Source organism: Chiloscyllium plagiosum, unplaced genomic scaffold (assembly GCF_037043375.1).
Source record: "Chiloscyllium plagiosum isolate Xiang-an unplaced genomic scaffold, Cpla_swu_hap1 HiC_scaffold_45, whole genome shotgun sequence".
Taxonomy (NCBI): domain Eukaryota; kingdom Metazoa; phylum Chordata; class Chondrichthyes; order Orectolobiformes; family Hemiscylliidae; genus Chiloscyllium; species Chiloscyllium plagiosum.
In genome coordinates this window covers 14,058,856-14,084,814 of record NW_028270183.1, presented here as the reverse complement: position 1 = coordinate 14,084,814, position 25,959 = coordinate 14,058,856, and the positions used below count along the sequence as shown (strand labels likewise).

The following is a 25,959-nucleotide window of genomic DNA, read 5'->3' as shown; positions in this document are numbered from 1 at the left end:
GGAGTACTGCGTACAGCTCTAGACACCACACTGTAGGAAGGATGTGGAAACTTTGGAAAGGGTTCAGATGAGATTTACCAGAATGTTGCCTGGTATGGAGGGGAGGTCTTACGAGGAAAGGCTGAGAAACAGGAGGCTATTTTCATTAGAGAGAAGGTCGAGAGGTGACTTAATTGAGACATAAAAGATCAGAGGGTTAGATAGAATGGACACAGACTTTTTCCTCACGTGGCGATGGCGAGCATGAGGGGACACAGCTTTAAATTGAGGGGTGATAGATATAGGACAGATGTCAAAGATAGTTTCCTTACTCAAGAGTAGTAGAGGCGTGGAATGCCCTGACTGCAATAGTAGCAGACTCGCCAACTTTAAGGGCATCTAAATGGTCAATGGATAGGCATATGGATGAGAATGGAATAGTGTAGGTTAGATGGGCTTCAGAACAGTTTCACAGGTCAGCACTATATTGAGGGCCGGAGGGCCTGTACTGTGCTGTAATGTTTTATGTTCTAGATAGAATGAGGGGACCAGATTAGAATCACTGACTTCACAAAACCTAATGGACAAGAAGAAATAAAGTGTAAACATGGCGCTCTACAGTTCAAGTAGTAAAATGTTTTACCAATAGTCATAATTTAAAATTCAACAACTAGTTAGAGCATATTGCTACATTTATGGAGAATTTGCATTATTACATGTATTGCACAGATTGTGAAATCTCAGAGGATTGCTGCTAGTTCAACTTGTTGAGCTGTCATTTATAATTAATAATACATAAATCATAGAAAGTGTTTTATTCACACTTGTAAGTGTATTATGTAAAAGGTTAAACTCATTCCTCATTTTAATCAAACAGTAATGGAGAAGAAGCCACTTAGAGTCAGAGTTGTACAGCATGGAAACAGACCCTTCGGTCCAACTCATCCATGCCAACCAGATATCCAAAATTGATCTAACCCCATTTTGCCAACCTATATCCCTCTAAACCCTTCCTATTCATATACCCATCAGATGCCTTTAAAATGTTGTAAATGTACTAGCCTCCTCTACTTTGTGGCAGCTCATTCAATACACGCACCACCCTCTGAAAAAGTTGGCCCTCAGATCCTTTTTAAGTCTTTTCCCCCTTACTTTAAACCTATGGTCTCAAGGTTTGGACTCCCCTACTCTGGGAAATAGACCTTGACTATTCACCCTATCTATGCCCCTCGTGATCTTACAGACCTCCAAAGTCACCCTTCAGCCTCCGATGCTCCGGAGGAAATAGCCCCAGCCTATTCAGCCTCTCCCTGTAACTTAAACCGTCCAACCCCAGCAACATCCTTATAAAATCTTTCCTACACCCTCTCAAGTTTAACATCTTTCCAAAATAAGGAGACCAGAATTGAGCGCAGTACAGTAATCAATGCACTGACCAATAAGGCAAGTATACCAAATGTTGTCTTCATCACCGTTTACCTGCGACTCCACTTTGAAGGAATAATGAACCTGCATTCCAAGCTCTCTTTGCTCAGCAACACTGCCCAGGACCTTACCATTAAGTGTATTCTGTGTAACAAAATAATAATTCCTTCATTCTTCTACAAGAATCCATAGTTAATTCCCTCACTACCAAACACTATTGAGAGACTTACTAACCATCTACAATTCATTCATGATTTTAAAATTTCTTGGACCCTCCTTTAACCACCTTTTAGAAAAAGCACAAATACTCAAATTGTCAATCCTGATTTTATTTTAGTAATAAGGGGGAAGCCGGATGAGTGATAGAGGAATTGAAAAAAATGCGGGGGGGGGGGGTTTAACTACAGTAAGTAAGGAATGATGGCATGAAATACAAATCCGTGGAGACCAATTGGACCAAGTAGAAATTTACAATCACGGCACAGCTGATTCTGAACTACTCTTAAATTGCTCTAACAAGCCACTCAGTTTCAGGCAGTTATGGATGGGCAATAAATGTTGGCTCACACTTATCCATGAACAAATATGACAAAAGCAAAGAAAACAGGTCTTGCAATTCTAAAGGTTATTGAAATATCCTTTCCAAGGATTTGCTACCCTACCTGTAATGGGAAATTTGTTTTAATACCAACAACCTGTCTCCTCTTGGAGAAGCTCAATATTTGAACAATTCCCTTGAAAGATTATGGTGTGACATAATATTAAAGACAGTCAGATTATAAGCATTAAGATGCAATTATCCAGAAGTGCTCTGAAAATGTCGACATTTTAAAGGCTGATCAGCAAAAAGCAAAACTGGTACATCTTAATCACTTCTGAATGTTGTTGCAAATACAGTCATTGCAATGCAGTGGTAACAACAAACTGGAGGCAGTTCTCTACTGACGGTGCGAGAAGTGCAACTCAAAGATTAAAAAGTGGAGCTCTCATACAACCAATTATTTTGACTTATAATCGCACATTGGGAACTTAACCAAAGTGTAGAATAAGAGCAGACAATTACTTAGCTAAGCTTAGATTAGGAGCCATATTTTTATAGGCAAAAGTGAGGACTGCAGATGCTGGAGGTTAGAGTTGAAAAAGCGTGGTGCTGGAAAAGGAAGCAGGACAGGCAGCATCTGAGGAGCAGAAAAATGGACGTTTCCAACAAAAGCCCTTCAGTCCTGATGAAAGGCTTTTGACCTAAACATCAATTCTCCTAGCCAAATTCCAACATTCAGATCTTGCCCATATTCAGTCAGATCAGTGATTGGGATGTTTCTCAGATCACAAAGGGTGGAGTCCCCAGAGCAGACAAAAGCTGGTGAGGAAAAGAAGTATTGAGCTAGTTGACTTTAGGTGGGAGCATGCTTTGGGCAATATATGGATGGTGATGGCTTACACAAGGGGACACAGCTTTAAAATGAAGGTTTGATAGATATAGGACAAATGTCAGAGCTAGTTTCTTTACTCAGAGTAGTAGGGGCTTGGAATGCACTGCCTGCAACAGTAGTAGACTCGTCAACTTTAAGGGCATTTAAATGGTCATTGGATAAACATATGGATGAAAATGGAATAGTGTAGGATAGATGGGTTTCACATTGGTTCCACAGCACAATACCAAGGGCTGAAGGGCCTGTACTGTACTGTAATGTTCAATGTTCTATTACTGGGCTCAACACCTGGATGGGAAATCACGCTCCCGTAGCCAACATTTAACCAATGTTCCTGGCTGAAACACAAGCAAATGTAAATAGTTCACAAGGATATGAAGTAGTTTAGTTGCAATACTTTCCAAATAGCCTACTAATGGCAGATCAATATGCCTGTTAGTTTGCACATTAACTATAATACAAATCAAAGAATTATGACATAGCAATAGCCTACAAATGAAACAATAGTTCTAAAATTAACTTTTTCAGACATCCAGGCCTGAATAAGGGCTTATGCCTGAAACATCAATTCTCCTGCTCCTTGGATGCTGCCTGACCTGCTGCGCTTTTCCAGCAACACATTTTTCACCACAAAATTCAAAACAGGGCAAACCAGTTGGAAAAATTTTAAAACATGACCAGAACACCTTCAGTTCATGGGTTAGACAGTCCAGGCCTACTGAATCTCATCACCTCAGCCCCCATATGATGAATTAAGTATGATAAATGACATTTGTCTGTGTTGTCTATGTCTCAGATGGAGGATTCCCAACAGGAATCAACATATTCAGGCAAAGGGAATAAGAAAAACAGAGCAGTTCACTCTAATACAGGTTTGGATCCTAGTTTTTGTCAGGACAAATGCTGCTTATTTTATAACACGCCATTTTTTATTTCTAACATGTAAACAAAAACCTTACTAAAACAGAGAAAAACTACTTTGGAATCCAATGTGGATATACCCAGCAACTATCACACTGTTTTTATAAGGGACTGAAATTCATTCTCAATTGCTTCCCAATCTGCAGCCTAAATCAAATCAAATATTCAAAACCCTGTCACCTCTAACATAATTCTGGGTAAAATACCTGTCTATCACTCTGATCCTTGTAAACCTCCAATGGCCTTCTGTCCTGTGCAGGCAAAAGTTCTACGCCCTCCACCTGCCCCTTTTTATTTCCACAGTATTTGTTCCTCTTTACCTTTGCAACCACCTCTAATCCCAAGTCTCCAGCTCAAAAATTCTCTGTTGGGATTTTTGCTCTCCTTTCCAGTATCAGTGATACAAAGCAGTAGTCCTACAGAAAAAAAGCTTTAGCAGCACAGATCCAGCTACGTGCACATAGCCATTTTGGAACCTGATGACTTCGACCTGCTAAAACCAGGCAATTTTATTCATGCCGACAAAGTCCAAGAGGCTACAAAACCCAAACTTGCCATACTTAATTCCTTTCATTTAAGCTAAACTGCTTTTCAGCAGCAGTTTCCCAACAAATCAGACTGACCCATGGTTTCTCACACATCGGCTACTGCAATTACCCCAAATTAATCTTACACATATGGACTACTGGCATGCTTCCTTTGCATCAAATGTTGATGAACTTATTTATTCTAAAGCTTTTACTAATTAATGATCCAAGTAGCTCTAAGGTTATAGATCATACTATTACTACTACCACCACCATCATTGATTAGATTAGATTACATTAGATTACATTACAGTGTAGAAACAGGCCCTTCGGCCCAACAAGTCCACACCGCCCCGCCGAAGCGCAACCCACCCATACCCCTACATTTACCTCTATACCTAACACTACGGGCAATTTAGCATGGCCAATTCACCTGACCTGCACATCTTTGGACTGTGGGAGGAAACCGGAGCACCCGGAGAAAACCCACGCAGACACGGGGAGAACGTGCAAACTCCACACAGTCAGTCGCCTGAGGCGGGAATTGAACCCAGGTCTCTGGCGCTGTGAGGCAGCAGTGCTAACCACTGTGCCACCGTGCCGCCCTGTTGCTTGGCTGCTGTTAAATGATCACTGTAGTCATCATACGAGAGATGGATCGGTTTTTCAGTTTTGGTTAGAATGTTCTCTATGGTTAAGTAACATACTGACAACCACTACTTGGGATTATGAGGATTGATTGGACACTGAAGGATGGCTAACCAGCCAGTACCCAACAAATAGTAAGAGTCTACTTTTTCCAAGGGATTAGGAAAAAAAATCAAAATTGGCCAAAATTCAATTTAACACAAGTGAGAAAGTGCAACCATATAATATCAAATTTGCAGTGTTAATTGAAAATGAATGTAGTCTAACATTAGGGAAATTAAATATCTAATTAAATATAACAGAGTAAAGTCTCATTTTGCACATTACAAAATTAGAGGCTGGAGGAAGAACTGGTAATATAGTTTAGCTAAACTCTGCAGTGTGAGAGAAACAGTTAATTATCAGTGCAGACATCATTAAGATGTTTAACTTACATGCAACATGAAATCATTATTGGGTTTCACAATATCCCCAAGCCTTAATAAAATCAAAACCAATAAAACGGAAACTTAGCTCTGAACCAAATTAGATTTATTGAAATTTTAACTGATAACGTTGGCAACTGACTGATTAAAACAAACACTTCTTGGAGAACGGATTTTTGAAGTTGGCCATTTTGAATGGGCAGTTTTGGTGGTAACTCCACTTGTTTCTAGCTGCACTTGAACAGCAAGTCCTCAAATGAGAGCAGGTTGAACACAGTTTAACAGTCAGCTTGCAACAAGCTGGTCAACCCATTTATTGAAAAGGCTGCACTATAATTTAACCCACACCCTGTGTAGACTTTTTTTTGTCATATTTAAGAGATTACATTGTGAACTTCTGTCAAGGTCTGAAGAAATTTGACAATAAGACAATACTCAAGTTTATTACAGTCCAGGAAATTACACAAGGCCAGTTCAAACTTCCTGTCTTCAATAACTGCTGTGTATCAGGAAAATAAAATGACTAAATTGCAGACACCTGTAACCCTGATCAGAGAATCCAACACTTTGAAAATCAACAAGCTGGAGCAAATAAGGAGTAATTAGGCAAAAATAACAGTATTCATTAGCATGCTCAGAAAAAAAAAATGCATTAGTAAGTCAGTCATGAATTACCACAGCAAAGCACAACCCTGTCTTCAACTGCTCATCTCCTGACAATCCTCACACTCAGTTATTGGGGGGGGGGGGGGGGGGGGGGAGCCTGTTTTTCTTGTGTGTTTGCATGCAGTCTGAGCGTGCATGCACATCTGCCAGTGTGTGTGCACGCGATGCCCCTGTATTGCAGAAACTGTAAAACTGCATATCGCTCATGTCTGAATTTCGCAGAAAAAAAAAGGATGCTAAGGCTTGCATGGGCATGGAAAATAACATAAGCAGCAACCGTCCAGGCAACCATTGTTTATGGAGAAGCTATACCACAGAATATGAAGAGCAGTCCAAAAGTTAATTCAACAGTTTTAATCTATTACCAAGCACATCTTCACACATTGGGGCCCTCTTCCTGCTGCTTCCTTCCAAGGGTGCCATGAGTAAGATGTATGGTTTTAACCATAACCACAATGAGACCAGTTAACTCAAGTCAGAGAGGAACCAAACCTGGGACCTTTAGATCAAATGCAGTCACACACACACACAGCATATTATATATTATTGCGAGTATCATTAATGCTACCACACAGAAGCAAGGTTATTCTGGTTCTTGGGGGAAAAAAGTCACAGAATACAAGCATTTTTGTGATTTAAAGAATTTGCACCGTTTTGAGATGCTACAATACTTCTCAAAAGGACTACACAAGTAGTAGTAGTAAAGGGGAAGTACAAAGCTTTTAAGATTTGGAGGAATTATTTTAAACTAGGAAGGTAGCAAATCTATGGAGACTAGATCATTAAGTAGATTCAAGGTTGAAGTTAGATTTTTTTTCAAATCAGTAAGGGAATCAAGAGTTAAGGAGAAAGGCAGCTAAGTGGCATTGAGGATTAACAGATTACCCATGTCATTGAATGGCAGAGCACTTCACAGACTAAACAACCTAGTTTAGCACCTACATTTTATGGTCTAAGTCGCTGGAATTACAGCACAGTAGGACTCAATGAGCTTAATGGTATCCATGCCAGCATTCTGTACAGCAATCCAGTTGGCACTACTTCCTCCTTCTACCCTGCACCCCGCCCTGAAAGTTACAGCCCCCAAGTGCCTGGCCAGTTTGAAATAATAATCTTCTCTGCTCCACCATTCTTGTAGGCAGTGTGCTCAAGCTCTTTAACATTTTCTGTGCTGTATAAGAAAATTCTTCTCAACCTCCCAAACTCAAACTAATATTCCTTTGTTTTTATAAAAATGTTGGGCTGCCTATGGTGGATAGCACCATAAAATGGCTGCACGTGGTTAAAAGTTTTACTCAACTTAGAAGAGCTTGCTCGGCGTAGTTTGTTTTGGAGCAAATCATCAAGTTGGATTAATGGCTCTATAGGTAGATCTATCCAAGGTAACAGCTTATATATGCAGCTGTGGTTGCTTATGTAGAAATAATTAGATAAGAGCTCCCTGCATGCAGATGGTCTAAACTGATTAAGTATAAAATTTGACACAGATATATCACAAGAGGTAGGAAAGATCTATTCGTTTTTGTTAAGATTTACCGATAACCATAGTTATAGATTTCAAACATATACACACAAAAATTGCACAATAAGCATGCAAGAGACTCCATTTTGAAAAATCCTATAAAGATGGAAACCCATTTACAAAATGTAAATAGAAAGATTTATAATTGCAACTGCAAGATAATGTTTGTGTAACCTTCCAAGATCACGAGAAAGAAGCTGTTCTTAGCTATAACTGTATAACTAACTTCATATCAGAATTTATGTCACAAATTTTATAACAACTGGACAAAATTAGCATCCTTTTGTAACTCCAATGAGAATGGTATGTAAAATAAATTGCATAACAGAATTCAAAAAGGTACTTCGTGATAAGCTAGTTAATGCGATGCAGTTGGCAACTGTGAGAAGGAGTGCAGTTATCAACACATTTGAATGTGATTGTATACAGTATCCATTGTCAAAAGCCACTAGGAAGGGAGATCAGAGTGTCTGGGAAACATCATGCCTACCCATATCTAGCCATGCAGTTACATGATTGGCTTAATTGGAAGTTTATGTAATTAATTTATAAAATAATTAGTCTGTAATTGCTAAAGACAAACTGAAAACAAAAATGTATAAAAATGTCTGTCTTTTCTTTGTCCACTGCAGCAATGTCTGGATTTCCAAAGGCTTCTTCCCACTAGTAATTTCAATAAACTTTGATGCTGGAAGAGGACTCCAGGTGTCGAGTGATTCATTTTCATTCCACCCCAACAATTAATATGAAAGGTATTCATTTAGCTCACATGTAACCCAACTCTAAAGCTCCCCAGCACAATATTAAACCTCATAACTGTCATGTCTGTGCTCCAGGGGATGTAGGGAGGGGTAGATGGGTGACAGGAATGCACAAAATGCAGTACATCCACATTCAAGAATGCAGGTCTTAGTAATGTAAGATTGCATTTCTTTCTAAAAATAAATGTAGTCAACAGGCAAAAAAGTCTCAAATCACAGTAAACTTCAAACGTACTTTGAGCTCAACAACTAGTGATAGCAGAGTGCTTTAAGCTTATACTGGCGTACTCCAAGTATGCGCACACACCTTAGGTTACAGGAAACAGCATTAAAATTCCCCACCAAAAATTGTTTAGTCTCAATAATAAAAATGGATTTCCTTGCTGCCACTTAGAAAAACTGATGATTACTGCTTTTTTTAAAAACTTGTTCATGTGATTGTTGGCCAGGCCAGTATTTAATACTCTTCCTTAATGTCCTGGAGGGTGACAGTAGTGAGCTGCCTTCTTGAAGCCCTTGAAGTGGATGGAATCCCCATTAGCACTGTTCAAGAGAAAGTTCCAGGATATCGAGCCAATGAGTTAAGGAACATCAATATAACAGCAAATCACAATGTTGTGGCTTGAACAGAAATTGATGGTGGTGGTATTAATTTCCCCAGAACTTCTATGTGGGGCAGATCATGGGTTTGAAAGTTACCATGGAAAGAGCATTGGTGAAAATGCAGATGACACATTGCAATCACTGTGCATAGGTGGCAAAAGTAGTGAATGCTGAAGGTAATGAATGGGGTGCCAAACCTTAAAATCACTGCAGCCATTCAATCCATCAGACAAGAGTTCAAGCCATTTTAAACTGTATCCTTCAGATGAAGCAGTGAAATATTTCATGTGAAATGCTGCACAGAAAAGTAGAACTTGCTCGGTTCGTCCCAACTGCAGAATCAATTTATGATTTGAATTCTCTCACTTGTGCTCAGTGCAAATACTTTGTATAATATAGAACATAGAACAGTACAGCACAACACATTGGCCCTTGATGTTGTGTGCTGGCATTATGAATAAAACTGAGCTAACAGTTAAAGTAAAGAGAGGAATATCAGTTAAGTATTTTCAGATTTGCATTGTTGCTACTAATCAGCATTACAGCCCTCCATTTGTCTATGATTTCCCTTTGTCTCCATTTATATGACAGTCCTTTTGCAACATAAAGCCAGGCCAGCCCAGCCGAGGAATATTTCTTTTAAAAAAGAAAGACCAAATAAACTGACTATGCTATGGGTAGGAGGGGTGTTATCACAAAAACTTTGTGTACAGAACAAGCTGAGTAGTCGTAAATCCTTTTTACTACTAATTTGAAGTGGAAATTGTGTAGAAAAGCAACTAATTTTGACTTGGATAAAGCCACATTTTCAGGTAGAAATTACCAATTCATATACTATTCAGTCACCAAGAGCAAACCATTACGTTTGATTAGACTATAACACTTCATTTTAGGCAATTTGCAAAAACAATACAACTGTCAAGGCCATCACAGTTCCTTTCAATGAGTTTGGATGAGAAGGTTTAGCCAGGAGATGAATGGCATGAAAGTATTCTTTCTCACTGTTCACTAAATTGGAGCAATCTGCTTACATACACTATGAGGCCGCTCAGAACTTCTAAGTAACAACCATTGCCTGCTTTGACCAGGAGACTTTAATTCTGATGGAATGTGGGCTGGCTTGACCTGAGATACAAAGATACTGTACTCCCCTCAACTTGCAGTCAAAATAAAATATTCATAAAAAATGCCAAATCAAGTTCAGACAGCACAAAAAAGCCAATATTGCATTGTTCATTTAATTCATCACTTCAAATAAAAAGTGTTGCAAGATCAGCGTCATTATCAGCTACAGATATTTTTGCACGCACCCAATCTAAATTCACTTAAAAGCTCCAAATGCTCTTCCTGAAAAACTCAAATAGGAAAGGACTAGAGCTATAACAACATTGATGGCATTTATGAGATTAAGTGCACATAGCAGTGAATTTCAAAAGCTACTAGAGTATCATGCTTCAATGAAGTTTGTGACATTAAAAGTAAAAGGGATATTAAATATTGCTAATGGGATAGAATAAACCTTTAAAAGAAAGTTAATGACTCAAAAGGCAGAATCATGTTTCTTCTCTGCTAGCTCATTCATTACAAAGTAATAAGGAAAAAGATGTGAAATGTGCAATGTTATCCAATTGATCAACCCATTAGAGAATCGACAAGTTATGTAGAAAGCACTGTTGGACCGAAAGGGTTCAACTGTTTAATCTTATACGGATGAATGACACTGAAGTATTTACAGAATCACAAGCATCTCAAAAATGTGCTTCAGGAACTCTATTTACTAGCTTGTTACTTGCAATGCTCAAAAATGAAGAAACAGGAAACAGATTTGTGACACAAGGTTTTAACATTTGAACATTTCTTCAACTTCCTGAAAATAACTTGTTAAAATTCCCCTACAGTTTACATCAATTCTACCATTAAGAATTAAACAATGGTGATATTTTCATTAAATATTTACTTGAACATTAATAAAACTGTATCTGGAATATTAGAGTGATGTTATGTGGATCACTGATATTGATAGCGACAATGGGAGTAATCTGCAGACTAAAACCTGGCAGAACAAGATAAATTATACATTTAAATTTATCAATTTAAGTGGGATTTTACCTATAATACATCACAATACAACTTTGATGAAGAAACAACAAGTGCCAGCTTTGGTCACTTAAAGATCACCAATTGTTATGTTGTTAATTATTGTATGACTATAATACCACCTATTAGGAGTTCCAGCTGTCTTGTTTGAGACTGCTTTTGCAGGATCCGGTTGTATCTTTCCCTCTGACCAGGATAAACCTATTCTCGTTTTAAGGTAAAGTTGCCATTGTCCAAGCAGACCACAGGCCTGAGGGGGTCAGTTAGCTGGACAGCTGGTTTGTGATGAAGTAATGCCAACAGCATGGATTCAATTGCTATGGTGGCTGAGTTCCTCATGAAGGCCTATCTTCTCAACCTTACTCTTCATCTGAGATGTGGTGACCCATAGGGTTAAACTCACCATCATCTCTCTCTAATGAGACAGCAACCTTTTGGTCTACTGGCACTATGGTAATTTTATTCCTATTCTCTACTGTCCAAGTCACAAGCTACCAAACATGGTTTGCACACCTTACTTGACTTAAAAATCTTATGAAAATTCATTTCCTGTTTCTCCATTTCTTCACACTGCACACAAAATTATAATTTTTATGTTATTACAAAATCGCCCACACAGGATAAATGGGCATAAGAGATGTTCGTTCAAATGCACTGACTTGGTGGGAAATGTTTATCAAGGTGACTGAAGTATTAATGCTGAGACACTTGTTGCTCAGGATATTAACTAATGACTTTTAAAGTGGTAGAAACAAAACATTTACCACTTGTCCATGAAAAACAGGAATAAAAAGGTTCCACCCATTAGGAGCAAACTGAAAAGGGTGCAGGGATATCTAAATACAGTGGAAAATTGGGCTGAAAAACGACAAATAAAATTCAGTGTTGCCAAGTACAAAATTATAACACTAAATAAACAATAGCTGTTCAATTAAAAAGGATAAAAGCACAGAGAAAAATAGCATTTCAGAGTCTTGGCTAGCACGCAAAATCATCTGCCTGTATAATGCTTGTCATCTATAAATAAAGCAGAAGTTCTGTTCAGACAAGTGGTAACACACACAAATCACTTAGTACATGACACTGAGCCTATATAGGTCATTGTCTCTCCATCATTGGGGGAAATCTAGTTACCACATTACAGAAGGACTGCACGGTATCAGAAATTATCATCAGGAGTAACTCAGGTAGTAATTTTTTCAAAGCTTCATATATCTTAAACTGCCATTAACAAGCACGATCTCTGCAACAACTACCAAAGCAACTTAGGAGCTTGAGTGTATTGGTCAAGTTAGATCAAGAAAACTCAAAAGGATAGAGACCAGTATGAACCAAACTTTTCTTAGTCTTTTTCTGCCTGACCTTCAGTAGGCTGCAACGCCAGAATGGATTGGCTATCTAATTTATGTGCAAGTCTGAATGATTCAAGACTCCAAACCTTAAAAAAAAACGAGCAATATATTACTCTGAATCGCTGCACTTAGCTGATCTTAAAAGCAGAACAAAGGCTTGAAGCATCACTTAAAAATACTCAAATGAATTAGAAAGAGAAAATTGGGAAACCAGAAGGTTGTGAGTAAGTAAATATTTAAAGCTTACCAAAACAATGACAGTGTTTTGATTTGGTATATTAATACTAAAACTTTATAGATTTTATTACTTAAATTAGTCTGACTGCATGCAGAAGGGCTTATGCCCGAAACGTCGATTCTCCTGCTCCTTAGATGCTGCCTAACCTGCTGCGCTTTTCCAGCAACACATTTTTCAGCTCTGATCTCCAAGCATCTGCAGTCCTCACCTTCTCCTGACTGCATGCAATGTCAAAATGAAACAAATAAATCGATCCAAATCAGTTTCACTGAACCCACAGAGTGTATGAGGCTGCAGTTATACTGCATTATCTATCCAAGGCCAGCAATGGCAATGTACATGCTCACACGACAATAATCTATTTGACTGTGGGCTACTTATAGTTGTGAATGGCATGCTGTAACTGCCACATAACTCTACAGGTTGTGTTCAGGTCTAGGACCTGAACAATAGCTCCGCTATTTGATCTGCAAACTTTTGGATCATTTGGGATTGCTAAATGGAGTGTCCAATTCCTTCAAATTTAAAAGTGAAGCATGGAATATATAAAACTTCGAGTGGTCTTCAACTGAGCATTTGTTGAACATGCTCTATACAAAACCAAGTAATGTAAAATGACTTCCCACAGACTGTATACTGCTGCATTTTTGTAAGATGAGGTCTACTGTCACTTTCACTCCAAGAATAATTGAAGTATAAGCCACCCTATTTTGTTTGAACTGCTGAATGCACTTATTAATTATTCACAACACTTGAGGAAAGAGAAGCAAGTTACAGTTCACTGGGTGACACTCGTTAACCACAGGTTGGTTGCTTAAAAGCATTTCCCTCCATGCCAGAACGTCACATCTGATGGCACAAAGATCGCACTTGTGCAGTGACTCCTGTATTAAATTCATTTGCAGAAATACATTTCAGAGAATGACAAGCTGGTGGCTAAAGAATACAAATGAAGCAGAAATGCAAATAACGAAGAGGGAAGAAAATAAGAGGAAGTAATATGAACAAAGAGCAGATCTTAAGGATACAAGAAAAGGAGCCTGATGAAAAGAAATATGTTCAGAAATGGAGATCCAGGCTGCAGAGGATAATGGCTAAACACTGTCCACCACTGTGGAAGTTACAATACATTTTCTTGTGTTAAAATGTCTATTTCAAGAATACAATTTAGTTCTTAACTCATTTATGTGCATTGCACTTCTAAAAATAATTGCTTTCAAAACACAAGTGACAATGAAAATAAATGAACTGTAAAATGCTTTGGGATATCAGGGTAGTTTACGAAGAGAGTCATACAGCATGGAAACAGGCCCTTTAGTTCAACCAGTCCATGCCAAAAGTAATCCTAAACTAAACTAGTTGCACCTTCTCGTCCTGGCCCATATCCCTCCAAACCCTTCATGTACCTAAGTAATGCATCAGTTTCTTACATTCGTACCCTTTAAGAACCATTGGGTTGCCCAGCTAAATATTGCATTTGAAACAATGTTCACTACTACATCTGAAAGGCATCAGCTCCTTTTTGGAATTGGCGTGTTTACCAGAGGTTTGTGATGTTCCAAACTCAATGTGAACATTGAGGATATTAACATTTCCTGGTATGTGGCAACATTTTTAACATCATAAACTGATCATGCAAAATATTGGTGGTTAAAGTCACATGTGGGGAAACAAGTTCTAATACTGGATCACAAAATCCAACTGAACCAGCAACACCAAATGATTTGGGGTTCATTTTCAATGAACCACAGCAGCTATACCATGAGGAAAGACAACAATCACTATCCAATAAACCTAACTGAAATCATCTTGTTAGTTTGTGGAGTTGAACCAATTCTAAGAAAAATTGAAGGAAAGTCAATTTATAAATATCAGTTGAAAAATCAAGTTCCTCTATATAAAATAGGTCTTTGACATGCCACGAGGTTGAAGTCAAAATGACACGGGAATGAACAAACAGTCTTTAAAGCAAAAAGGAGTCTTAATGATCATTAAAGTCTGGGATAAAAGTGCTGCCAATTTTAACCTTCACAGCAGAAAAGTTTCACCAACAACGAATACCGGAAACTATTGCAAAAGATTTCATGTGAAAGCATTACAAATTTCACGCATGAATATTCTTACAAAACTTCCAATGTGTTTGAAACAGTGCTGTACTATCAAACATCTTACAGATATTTGTAAAGATACTATAGCTGTTTTGTTGAGCTGATTGATGCTTAACACTTTAATGCTTTGAGATTACTGACACAAACTTCATTTTTACAACATACATAGACTTGGTTGCTTCAGCTGGATGAAGCTGGATTGTTCAGTCTCCAGACAGCTCCTTAAAAGAAAAGTGTTATTTCATGCAGATATCTATTCTGTTTGAAACCAACCTAGGTTGCAAGTATGCACATTGTACTTGTAGATGCATATTCATTTAATTGATTAAACATCAAAGTCAGATGGAGGAAAACTTACAATACATCTTCAGTATATGAAATATGAATAATGAGTGGAATGATTATTTAAAAATCAGGAATTGGAGAATGAATACAGCACAGGAAATCACCATTTGGCCCACTGTGTCCATGCAAAAGGAATGTAGCAATTCCCATTTCACTACCTTTTCATCTTCGCAATGCATTTTTTTCATCTACTGCCTTGACCCCTATTGATTTTCAGCTTTCCTATTACATATCCTCTTCTCAAAAGAAGAACAATGGCAATAAATTTAAAGGAAAAATATTTACAGCCCATTTAGATCCATGCACTCATACCAATGTTTATGCTCTACATGTTCCTTGACTAACTGTTCAAAATTCACCAAATCTCTTTCCAATCCTTACTCCAGTTTTCCTTTTAACGCACCTTCTTTCTTGTAAGAGCATTAGCTGTATTAGAGGATTAGCTGGTCTCCCATTCAATGAAATCATGACGGATCTGAATCCATAATTCCATTTTCCTGCTTTTTCTACATCACCCTTTACTCTCTTACAGATCAAAAATCTGACTGAGCCTTGACTCCCTGGGTTTTAAAAAAATGCAGAGAAAGTGAGGACTGCAAATGCTGGAGACCAGAGTTGAAAAGTGTGGTGCTGGAAAAGCGCAGCAGGCCCCAGGCAGCATCCAAGGAGCAAGAGATTCTCCTACTCCTCGGATGCGGCCTGGCCTGCTGCGCTTTTCCAGCACCACACGTTTCAACTTTTAAAAAAAAAATGCCACAATCTGGGTAAAGTAAACCCTCAATTTAATACTGGATTTATTGGCAACTATCTTATTTCCATTGCCATTAGCTTCAGTTTTTTGCCATAGGATGAAACATCTCAATATGGTGGCACAGTGGTTATCACTGCTGCCTCACAGCACCAGGGACCAAGGTTTCATTCCAGCCTCAGGCAACTGTCCGTGTGGAGTTTGCGCAATCTCTCAGTGTCTGTGTGGGTTTCCATCGGGTTCTCCGGTTTCCACCCAAAAACCAAAAGATGGACAGGTCAGCTGAATTGGCCATGTTAAATTGTCCCATAGTTTTCAGGGATGCATAGGTTAGATGCATTAGTCAGGGGTAAATGTAGAGTAACAGGGTAGGGAAATAGGTTTGGCTGAGATACTCTTTGGAGAGTCAGTGTGGACTTGCTGGGCCAAAGAGCCTGTTTCGACACTGTAGGGGTTCTATGACATCCTGTTCAATCTCTATATTTACCTTATGAAACCTTTCCTTATTGTTAAAGACTATCTGGTCATCCTTTAGCACCTTCACAGTAAAATTAGCCCCAACCTGTTTGGTCTTTCCTGACATACTTAGTTTTGCTCTCACAGAAAACACATTTTGTACTTTCAAACCTATTTATTTTACAGCTACGCTTTATTAGCAATGCATAAAGATTTGTTTTCATCAAAACTTGTTTCAACAGCTGCGAAACAAGTAATAAACCATTGGATCACTGGCTGAGTAATAGCTCGGAGGAAAAAAACAGGTGCACACATACCCTGCAGCATTTACTGGACTTGCAGAAGGACATTTTACTCTTTGGAACTGGCCTCCCTCAAAAGATAAAACCCTCTTGTGGATCAAAACTGAACTACTAAAACCTAACATTTAAAGCCACATTTCACAAGTTCTGTCAAACAGGAAATTTCTCGAGGTACATTAACCCAACAGCTTTGGACGGATCAGTAAATAAACAGCCTATCAGAAAATATTCTTCTCCAATACCAACACTTTCTCTAAAATTAAAAGAAATGCATTAAAGCTGAAATCTCTTTGCGGACTTATTTATACATTGCGTATTAGCTAAATAAATCGACAAGAAAAGAATATTGCACCACACCCCGCAACTGATATTTTAAAGCCATCAGCTCATTGCCTGCTGTCAGTCCCAGCCCTGGGCTGCAGCTCATGGGAACCGGAAGTCCAGGCAGGTCGTGATGGACAGCACCGGAAACCAATCAAGCAAGGGAACGAAGACCAGCTACCCAATCGGCGACGAGAGGGCGGTGACCCGGGGTGGGGGGAGGGGTAGAAGGTTGGAGGAGGCGGTGGCCTCAGGGACCGGTGTCAGTTTATTTCGCTTCGAACCGTTCGCATCCTCGACGGAACTGGAAGGAAAACATTCGAACGCTGGGAGTGGAAGGGAAAAGAGAAACAAGAATGAAAGAAACGAGGAAACAACACCGGGGAAAACGAACTCACTTTCCCCGACGACCGCCTTCAGCCCCATCGGCGCCATCTTGGTCTTTCCGCCTCTCGCGCAGGTTACACGTCGCTGCGCTTTATGACGTCACCTACCGTTTTCCCCCCCCCGGACACGTCATCTTCCCAACCACATATGACGTAGCACAATATTGCTGCGGTGAACGTCACGTGTAACAGATGCCGTTGTGGTCGTTTGTGACACCATCCGCACCTATTGTATAACGTCATCCATTCTTATTCTGACGTCACCAATCCCTCTCACTGGGTCTTCGTCTATTCTCATCTCTTCCTTCAATGATCCCTGGGGCCCTTAGACTCCCCAAAAAAGACCATAAGAAATAAGAGGAGCAGGCCGTTCAGCCCATTCAGTAGGATCTGGTGGTGGACCCAGGCTAGACCCCTTCAAAGCATTTCAAGAAAGTAGCTCAGACCCTAACTTTTCTAGTTGTTTTAAGCAGATGTAGAATGGATATTCTAGGTGTGATGCAGCTGGTCAAACCACTTAGTTGTAAACAAAATAGAAATTATTTGCAACGTTACCAAATGAAACACAAACAAAAGAGAAAAGCATATAGAATAACTTAACTGTCTAAAAATCCAACAGATTATCCCAATTTAATGCTGCTGTTCCAAATTCCTGCAATAAATCACCATAAACACCCCTTGGCAAAAAAAAGTTAAATCAAACAAAGGGTCATACAGGAGAGAGAGAAATGTCAGAGAGATTCAGTATTGAACATATCTTCCATGTAGCTGTTTCTTTGACCAACAGCCTCAAAAAACTGACTGCTTGCTCTGAACATCCAGACTGTTAAAACCCAAAGCAAAGATGAGCTGGGAGAACTGGCCACTCGCCTTTCATTGTACAAGTGTTTTTCAAGCTTCTTTCAAATAGATCAAGCCAGACATTTTGGCAACTCTGCCTCATACAACACTTTTGAAAAAAAAAGGACAACAAAACCTTATTAAAGGAACAGCATCGTCACACATGGCCAATCTGACACTCTTCATATCCGCTTTGCGGCCCGTTCCCCATTACCCGTGATTGCCTGACTAATCAAGAATCTGCTTGGCCAGTCTGCAGCCAGTGAAGGAATATTGGGTGCTTGCGGCCCATCATTGGCTGGTGCTGAGTAAGAATACAACACCACTTGGACCCGTAGGCCTGCTCATATCAATCAATTGGATCATGGCTGATCTGATTATGCAACCTCCCACCTCCCCTCCCCCCAACACCATACCCTGATCACCCATCATCCCCTTGCTTTCAAGTATCTCTTTAATGCTAATACCACTGGAGAGTAATCCAGAGGTCAAGGCTATAGGGATATGAGTCTTAAAAGCCAACATGACAGCTGGTGAACTTCAAAATTTATAAACCTGGCATTTCAGAATGTCAGGAAAACCTAGGAAATCTCTCATCTCACCCTGGCCTGACCTACCTATGATGCCAGCAATGTGTTGATTCCGAAGTGCCCTCTGAAATGGCTTAGCAAGCCACTCAGCTGTCTCAGGCCTTATCACATACCAGATGGACTGCAACAGGTGGCTGGCTACTATCTTCTCAAGGGATAGAACAAATGCTATCCTTGCCAGTCAACCCTTGATAAAACAAAACAAGAACAATTTGCATTACATTTCAATCCCTCCACCACCGGTGCTCAGTAGCAGCAGTGTGTATCATCGACAAGATGCACTACAGAAATTCACCAAAGATCCTTAGACAGCACCTTCCAAAACCACGACTACTTCCAACGTGAAGGACATGGGCAGCAGGTACTTGAGAACACCACCACCTGCAAGTTCCCCTCCAAGCCACTCACCACCCTGACTTGAAAATGTTCCTTCACAGTCATTCGGTCAAAATCCTGGAATTCCCTCCCTACCGGCATTGTGGGTCAACCCACAGCAAGCGGACTGCAGCGATTTAAGAAGGCAGCTCACCACCACCTTCTCAAGGGGCAACTAGTGATGAGCTATCAATGCTGGCCAGTCAGCAATGCCCAAGTCCCGCAAATGAATAAAAAAATTAAAAATTTGTGTCAATTGAAAGTCAGTGTAGGCACCAATTTAGAAACAGTAAGATGCAACAAACACAGCCACGTGCTTTCCTATCTCTCCAATCTACCCCAGCAAAGATGATGGAGTATAAAAGTAAGCAAGTTTGCTAGAACTGCACAATCTGTTGGTGAAACCAACTATTGTATACAGTTTTGCTATTCTCATTTAAGGAGATAAAGACTTGCCTAAGGAACATTTCAGAGAAGGTCACATACGTTGATTCCTGGGATGAAGCAGTTGTATTAAAAGGAAACTACAGGGCAGTTAGCGTAACTATTGTCATAGTGAAACTGCTAGGATCCATTGTGAAGGAAGTAAAAGCAGAGCACTCTGAAAATCTCAGTGTAACCCAGCAAAGTTAACATAGTTTTGTGAAAGGAAGGGAGGAAATTACTGCAGATGCTGGAATCTGAACCAAAAACAAAAAATGCTGGAGATCACAGTGGGTCAGACAGCATCCATGGAGAGAAAGCAAGCAATGTTTCGAGTCTAGATGACTCTTCATCAGCTCCGATGAACGGTCATCCAGACTCAAAATGTTAGTTTGCTTTCTCTCTATGCATGCTGCCTGGCCCACTCCGATGTGGGTTAGCAGTTATTGCCTGCTCCAAGTTGCCCTTGAGAGAGTAGTGCCTTCTGGAACCACCGCTGTCCAAGTACTGTCGGTCGGCCAGAAATGCTGTTAGGGAGGGAATTCCAGGATTTTTTAACCAAACAATGATCAAACCGATAACAGTGAAGGACTCAATGATGGTGTACCTACAGGCATGTTTCATAAACTGACCAAAATTGTTCTTTCTGAAAGTATCCAAGAGTGAACAGGCGAACCTAGGGTGAGTTCATCAAGCATTTGGAGAAAAGCTGCATTCTTAAACCATCTGCTGGATAAGATCACCATTTTGTTGGTAAGTCACTAACATCTCAGCTGGACAGAACTCTTGTGTCTAAACTCAACAAAAGAGTAGCTCTTCGCTTTTTAAAAAAAACTTCCACTTATTTAGTTGTAACTGTGAACCATTTAGAGTCATAGAGATGAATAGCACAGAAACAGTCCAACTTGTCCATGCTGATCACATATCCTAACCTAATCTAGTCCCATTTGCCTGCACTTGACGCATATTCCTCTCAACCTTTCCTATTCATATATACATCCGGATGTCTTTGAAATGCTGTCATTGTACCAGCCTCCACCACTTCCCCTGGCAGCTCATTCCATACACGCACCACCCTCTGTGTGAAAAGGTTGCCCCTTAGGTCCCTTTTATATCTCTCTCCTCTCACCCTGAACCTATGCCTCTAATTCTGGATTCCCCCACCCCACGGAAAAGAACTTGACTATTTACCCTATCCATGCCCTCATGATTTTATAAACTTCAGCCTCCAATGCTCCAGGGAAAACAGCCCCAGCCTATTCAGCCTCTCCCCATAGCTCAAACCCTCCAACCCTGGCAACATCCTTGTAAATCTTCTCTGAACCCTTTCAAGTTTCACAACATCCTTCCATTAGGAAGACCAGAATTGCATGCAGTATTCCAAAAGTGGTCTAATCAATGTCTAACCAGCCGCAATATGACCTTCCAACTCCTGTACTCAATGCTCTAAGCAATAAAGGAAAACATACCAAATGCCTTCTTCACTATCCTATCTACCTGCGACTCCACTTTCAAGGGACTATGAACCTGCACTCCAAGTTCTCCTTGATCAGCAACACTCCCCAGGACCTTACCATTAAGTGTCTCAAGGAGAAAGTGAAGAAGGGCTTATGCCCGAAACATTGATTCTCCTGCTCCTTGGATGCCTGACCTGCTGCGCTTTTCCAGCAACACATTTTCATCATTAAGTGTCTCAGTCCTGCTCTGATTTGCTTTTCTGAAATGCAGCACCTCGTATTTATCTGGCAAGTTTGGAAAATTTTGAAGAACTCCTCCAAGTGAATGATCTGCTGGAGGATTCGATGATTGATTAAAAAACCCTCTGTGCGTAAACACGAGTGATTCTGCACGGTTATGCTACTGAGCATTTACTTCCAATATTTAATTACATGAAACCTTCATTAAGTTTTATTGCACAGTTTTATTTTGAAGTGTGTCTGTTCTAATTTAAAGATATTTTCTAATCAACCTGTTTCGAGATGTCATTACACTAGAGCAGGCAGGAGTCAAACTGAAGCCTTATGGCTCAGAGGCAAAGACAATACCACTGCACCACAACAGCCCTTGGCTCTAATTTAAAACGGTTTGTCCTGATGAATGTTGGCAATTGTATAACCAATGATTTTAGATTTACCCTCTGGAAATTTAATTAATATGCAACACCTGGATCATCTCAGAGGCCGTGTTTGCTTGAATAATGGCACTTTTCCAATTGAGTGGATGTTTAAATTAAATCCAATTAAAGTTTGCATTTCAAACAGTTTTTAGGAAGTCAAATATTTTCCTCATTTGCAATGAACAGTCCAGAGCTTAATTGATGCTAAATCTGTAACAGAGTGTATAAAAATTAACATTTGATTTATGAATGCAACATTAAAATGAATAAGGCAGACTTGGCCACCATAAATGGTGATTTGCATTGCTATTAATGTATCAATTGTCCAGCAACTTGGGGTGAGGAGGTATATCCCTTCCCTCTAAGATTATGCTAAAGGCTCAGTTCTGGATGATTAATAACACACAAAGAGTCCCTACAGCATGTAAGCCAAATGGCCCATTGAGTCCATACCAACCCTCTGAAGAACATCTCACTCAGACCCACCTCCCTACCTTTTTCCTGCAACGCCACATTTCCCATGGCTAACCCACTTAGCCGCACATCCCTGGACACTGTGGGCAATTTAGCGTGGCCAACCCTAATTTGCACGTCTTTGGATTGTGGGAGGAAACCAGATTACCTGGAGTAAATCAATACAGACACGAGGAGAATGTGCAAACTCAGTCGCCTGAGGGTGGAATTGAACCCAGGTCCCTAGCGCTGTGAGCCACCAAAATTTTTCCAAAAATATTATTTTTTTAGGAGGTTATTGGTCGTAGAAAACCAGGGGCCAAATCGTCAATTGAGGTGTGGCAAGCATTAGGTAGTTAATTGTTATCCTTTTTTGGTGCAGTGTCAGAGCCCCTGTCACTGAGTTGCATGCAACCCTGAGAGAGTAAAAATATCTCACCTCAGTCCCAAAAACCTCAATTTTTAAACCATGCCCCCCCCCAGGTGTGGACTCATTCTTTCCGCGTACACTTTGTCAAGATGTTTCAGGATTTTATGCACTTCAATCAAATCAATCTTCATTTTTCGAAAGTCCAGTGAAACAAGCCCAGTCAGTCAAAACCTTCCTCAACAGACAACCCCCTCATTCTATGTATCAATCTATTAAACTTTACAAGAACAATCGCAGAGATGAAGGGCTTGTCATATGCGGACTGGTTGAGGACTCTGGGTCTGTACATGATGGAGTTTAGAAGGATGAGGTGGGGGGGGGGGGGGGGGGGGTCTGACTGAAACTTACAGAAGCCTGGAGAGAGCAGATGAGGAGATACTTTTTCCACCAATGGGAGAGGTTAGGACCTGGGAAAACAGCTTCAGAGTGAAGGGATGATTCTTTAGGACTGAGATGAGGAGGAATTTCTTTAGCCAGACGGTGGTGAATCTGTGGAATTCATCACTGCAGAAGGCTATGGAGGTCAAATCATTGAGTGTTAAGAAGGAGATATATGTTTTTAATTAGTAAGGGTTAGGGGTAAAAGGCAGGAGAATGGGGTTGAGAAAAGTATCAACCATGATCAACTGATGGGACTCAGTTATTGGGCCGAATGAGCTAATTCTGCTCTTATAGCTTATGGTTTTTAAGTTCTCTGAAGCATTGCCAATGCACTAAACTCCTACTGGCCAGACTTGCTCACAGTGTTTGAAATGTGGTCCAGACAAGACTAGAATTTAGAGACAGAGTTCTGATTCCAAACTGCTATCTCTCCAGCTCCTGTTTAACAAGGTTCCACACTGGATACCTTCCTTCAACCAAAATATCCCCTTTAGCAAAAGTCAGAAAACTTTTTCAGCCCTAAGGAGTCAGAATAAAAACTTGCATGTTCATTGTTCATCTTTTCAATGTTCAGTAAGACCATGACAATCTTTCAAGGGGAGTCATTTCATTCTTATCACATACAATATGCAAAATTAATTCCTCTCTTGTGTAAACTTGACTTGTTCTCATTTCCATTTGTTGCTGGCAAGATTTGTATTGCATGGAAGATTAGCTCTTGTCTGATTGATTTCACTAGGTATAAAGTATGCCTGCTGGTCAGTTACAATTCACTAGGGGCATTTTAGCACGTTGATTTCAGCTGAGGAAAACTGGGTCTCTCTGACATCTATTACCAGCTTTCAACTAAAACTCGAGACAGACATATTATTCAGTTCTTGTTCTCTGATGCTCATTCAAAGCAGTGAGTGAAATGAGCTAGGTGAACCTGTTTTGACTTTAGCATATTAGACCAAAGTTCAATTGAAGGAATTGCATTTATATAGCTTATTTCACTGAGAATCATAGTTGTGAAATTGAACAGGGTATAGAGTAATGTAAGACGCAATTGTTAAATTTTACAAAGGGTAAGTCCTATGCATTGCATTTTAATGAGATAACCAACTCTCAACCAGATTTATTCACCTAAATATTGCTTTCAGACTTCTGCTTTGTGGGAGTAGAAGGGAAGATAAAGTGTGTGGTTTGTTCCTGCTCAGACAATGTGGATGGTGAAACTCCATGTAAGATCTCACATCTTGGATTGTTGAAATCCAAGGGGAATTCTCACAGACATAACATTATGTGCACAGTACATTGGCTGTGACCAGCCAGCTCGGAGTCAATCACCTGAACTGAGGAGATTCTAAATCTTCTGGTTAAGTTTTTTGTTTTTTTCTATTTTTGTTTTTTTTAAACCAAATCACTCTTTATTTACTCGTACACAGGCTGTGGGCAGTCGGCTCACCCAGTCCACTGAATGGAGGAGATTCTAATCTCCTGTTTATTATATATTTTTCTTGTCTCAAAAAAATAACAGTAACACACTAGCTGCGTGACTCTCCAGCTCATAATCAGTCCCCTGAACTGAAGAGATTCTAAATCGGCAGGTTACTGCGTACTCGGGGGTTTTTTTGTTTCAAAAACACAAAGAAGGCAATGTCTCTGATCAAGAGAACATTCCCCACAGTACACTGGCTGTGGCCAGCCAGCTAGGAGTCAGTCCTCAACTGAGGAGATTCTATTTTTTTTTTGGCCATTTTGACTGATACCAATTAGCCAAATTCTACTCCAGTATCTTGCGGTCTTTGGTTAACAATCTGTCTATCTCAGTTCTTAATCGACTTAACTTCCGCCCTTTGGATTTAAGGCTTTGGAATTCTTCTTGCTGTATTGATCTGTAGGACCGATACTCTCTGATTCAATAGTTCAGAGATCACTCAGGCTGTGTTCCTTCTATATCTGTTACTAAAGATGTCATATATTGTATTTTCAGATACCATCATGCAATATTCTGCTTTGGATATGTCACTGCCACCAATCCTCCTTTCTCTATGTTGAGTCTAGGGACTTTCCAATTTTCAGTTTTGCAAGGCAGATCACTGATGTCTGCAGAAGCAATTGTCTCACGCAGCAATGTACTTTATTGCATTATAGTAATAGATACACTTTACCTTATTAATTACCAAGGCAGTCCAGAGAAGGTTCACTAGGCTGATACAGATTTGGAGGGAGGAGAGGTTGATTAATTTGGGACTGTATTATTTGGAATCTAGATGAACGACAACTGACCTTACTGATCTTAGGGGACTTGATTGGGTAGATGTGGAGATATTGTTTCCCCTTATGGGAGAGTCTAGGACCAGAGGACATAATCTCCCCACATTTCCAATCGAGATGAAGAGGAATTTATTTTGTGTCGGTGGAGGACACAGTGACAAATGAATGCAGAAACCTTTATTCATCTTCCATCATCAGGAAGAAAGGAAACACCCAAGTGGCCAGTGACAAGCAGTGCTCTTCACATCAAAGGGCAATGCTCAGTGATCAGAAAAAGTGAAGGGGAGGGCTGGGATTAAATCAAAATAGAGTCGGAGGGGGAATAAAACACTCCATGGCCCGCCTCTCCCTGAGAAATCTTCTTGTATGTTCTTTTCTTTTGAAGATCAACCAGTTCAGAAATCAGTCCTCAAAAATAAAAACAATAGCAGGACACAGCTATTCAGCCAGTTCAGAGACAGTCCTATGACGTGAGGAGATTCTATTTGATTTAATCTCTGGCCTCTCTTTCATCCCGTTGTTTATACTTTTTTCTCCTTCTTTTTCCATTTAACATATAACCTCCACACTGCAGCAGTAGTGCTTATTTTTCCCCAGCACCATATTGTGTGTGCGCAGTGTAAGACACAGAGAAGAACAAGTGCAGAAATCTTTACTCATATTCCACCACCAGGAAGAAAGGAAACATCCAAGTGGCCAGTGACAAGCCGTGCCCTTCTTGACGAAAAGCAATGCTGCATGATCAAAAACGTGAAAGGGGAGGACAGGGATTAAATCAAAATAGAGTCAGAGGGGGAAATAAAACACTCCACAGCCCAGCTCTCCCTGA

At 39.9% G+C, this 25,959-nt stretch overlaps 1 protein-coding gene across 2 annotated transcripts in view; it reads right to left on the bottom strand.

The window, feature by feature from the left end:
- The window catches only part of stxbp2 (syntaxin binding protein 2), a 70,557-nt gene extending 53,219 nt beyond the window's left edge, over positions 1-17,338 (bottom strand). Inside the window, exon 1 of one of the 2 annotated variants that reach the window (XM_043694850.2) lies at positions 17,276-17,338. In XM_043694850.2, the coding sequence (XP_043550785.1) occupies positions 17,276-17,312 (37 nt within the window). In that variant the 5' untranslated portion in view covers positions 17,313-17,338. Of the gene's footprint in view, positions 1-16,913; positions 16,954-17,275 lie in introns of those variants that run through there. The other variant, XM_043694848.2, reaches the window with a different exon arrangement.
- Between the last annotated feature and the right edge of the window lie 8,621 nt (positions 17,339-25,959).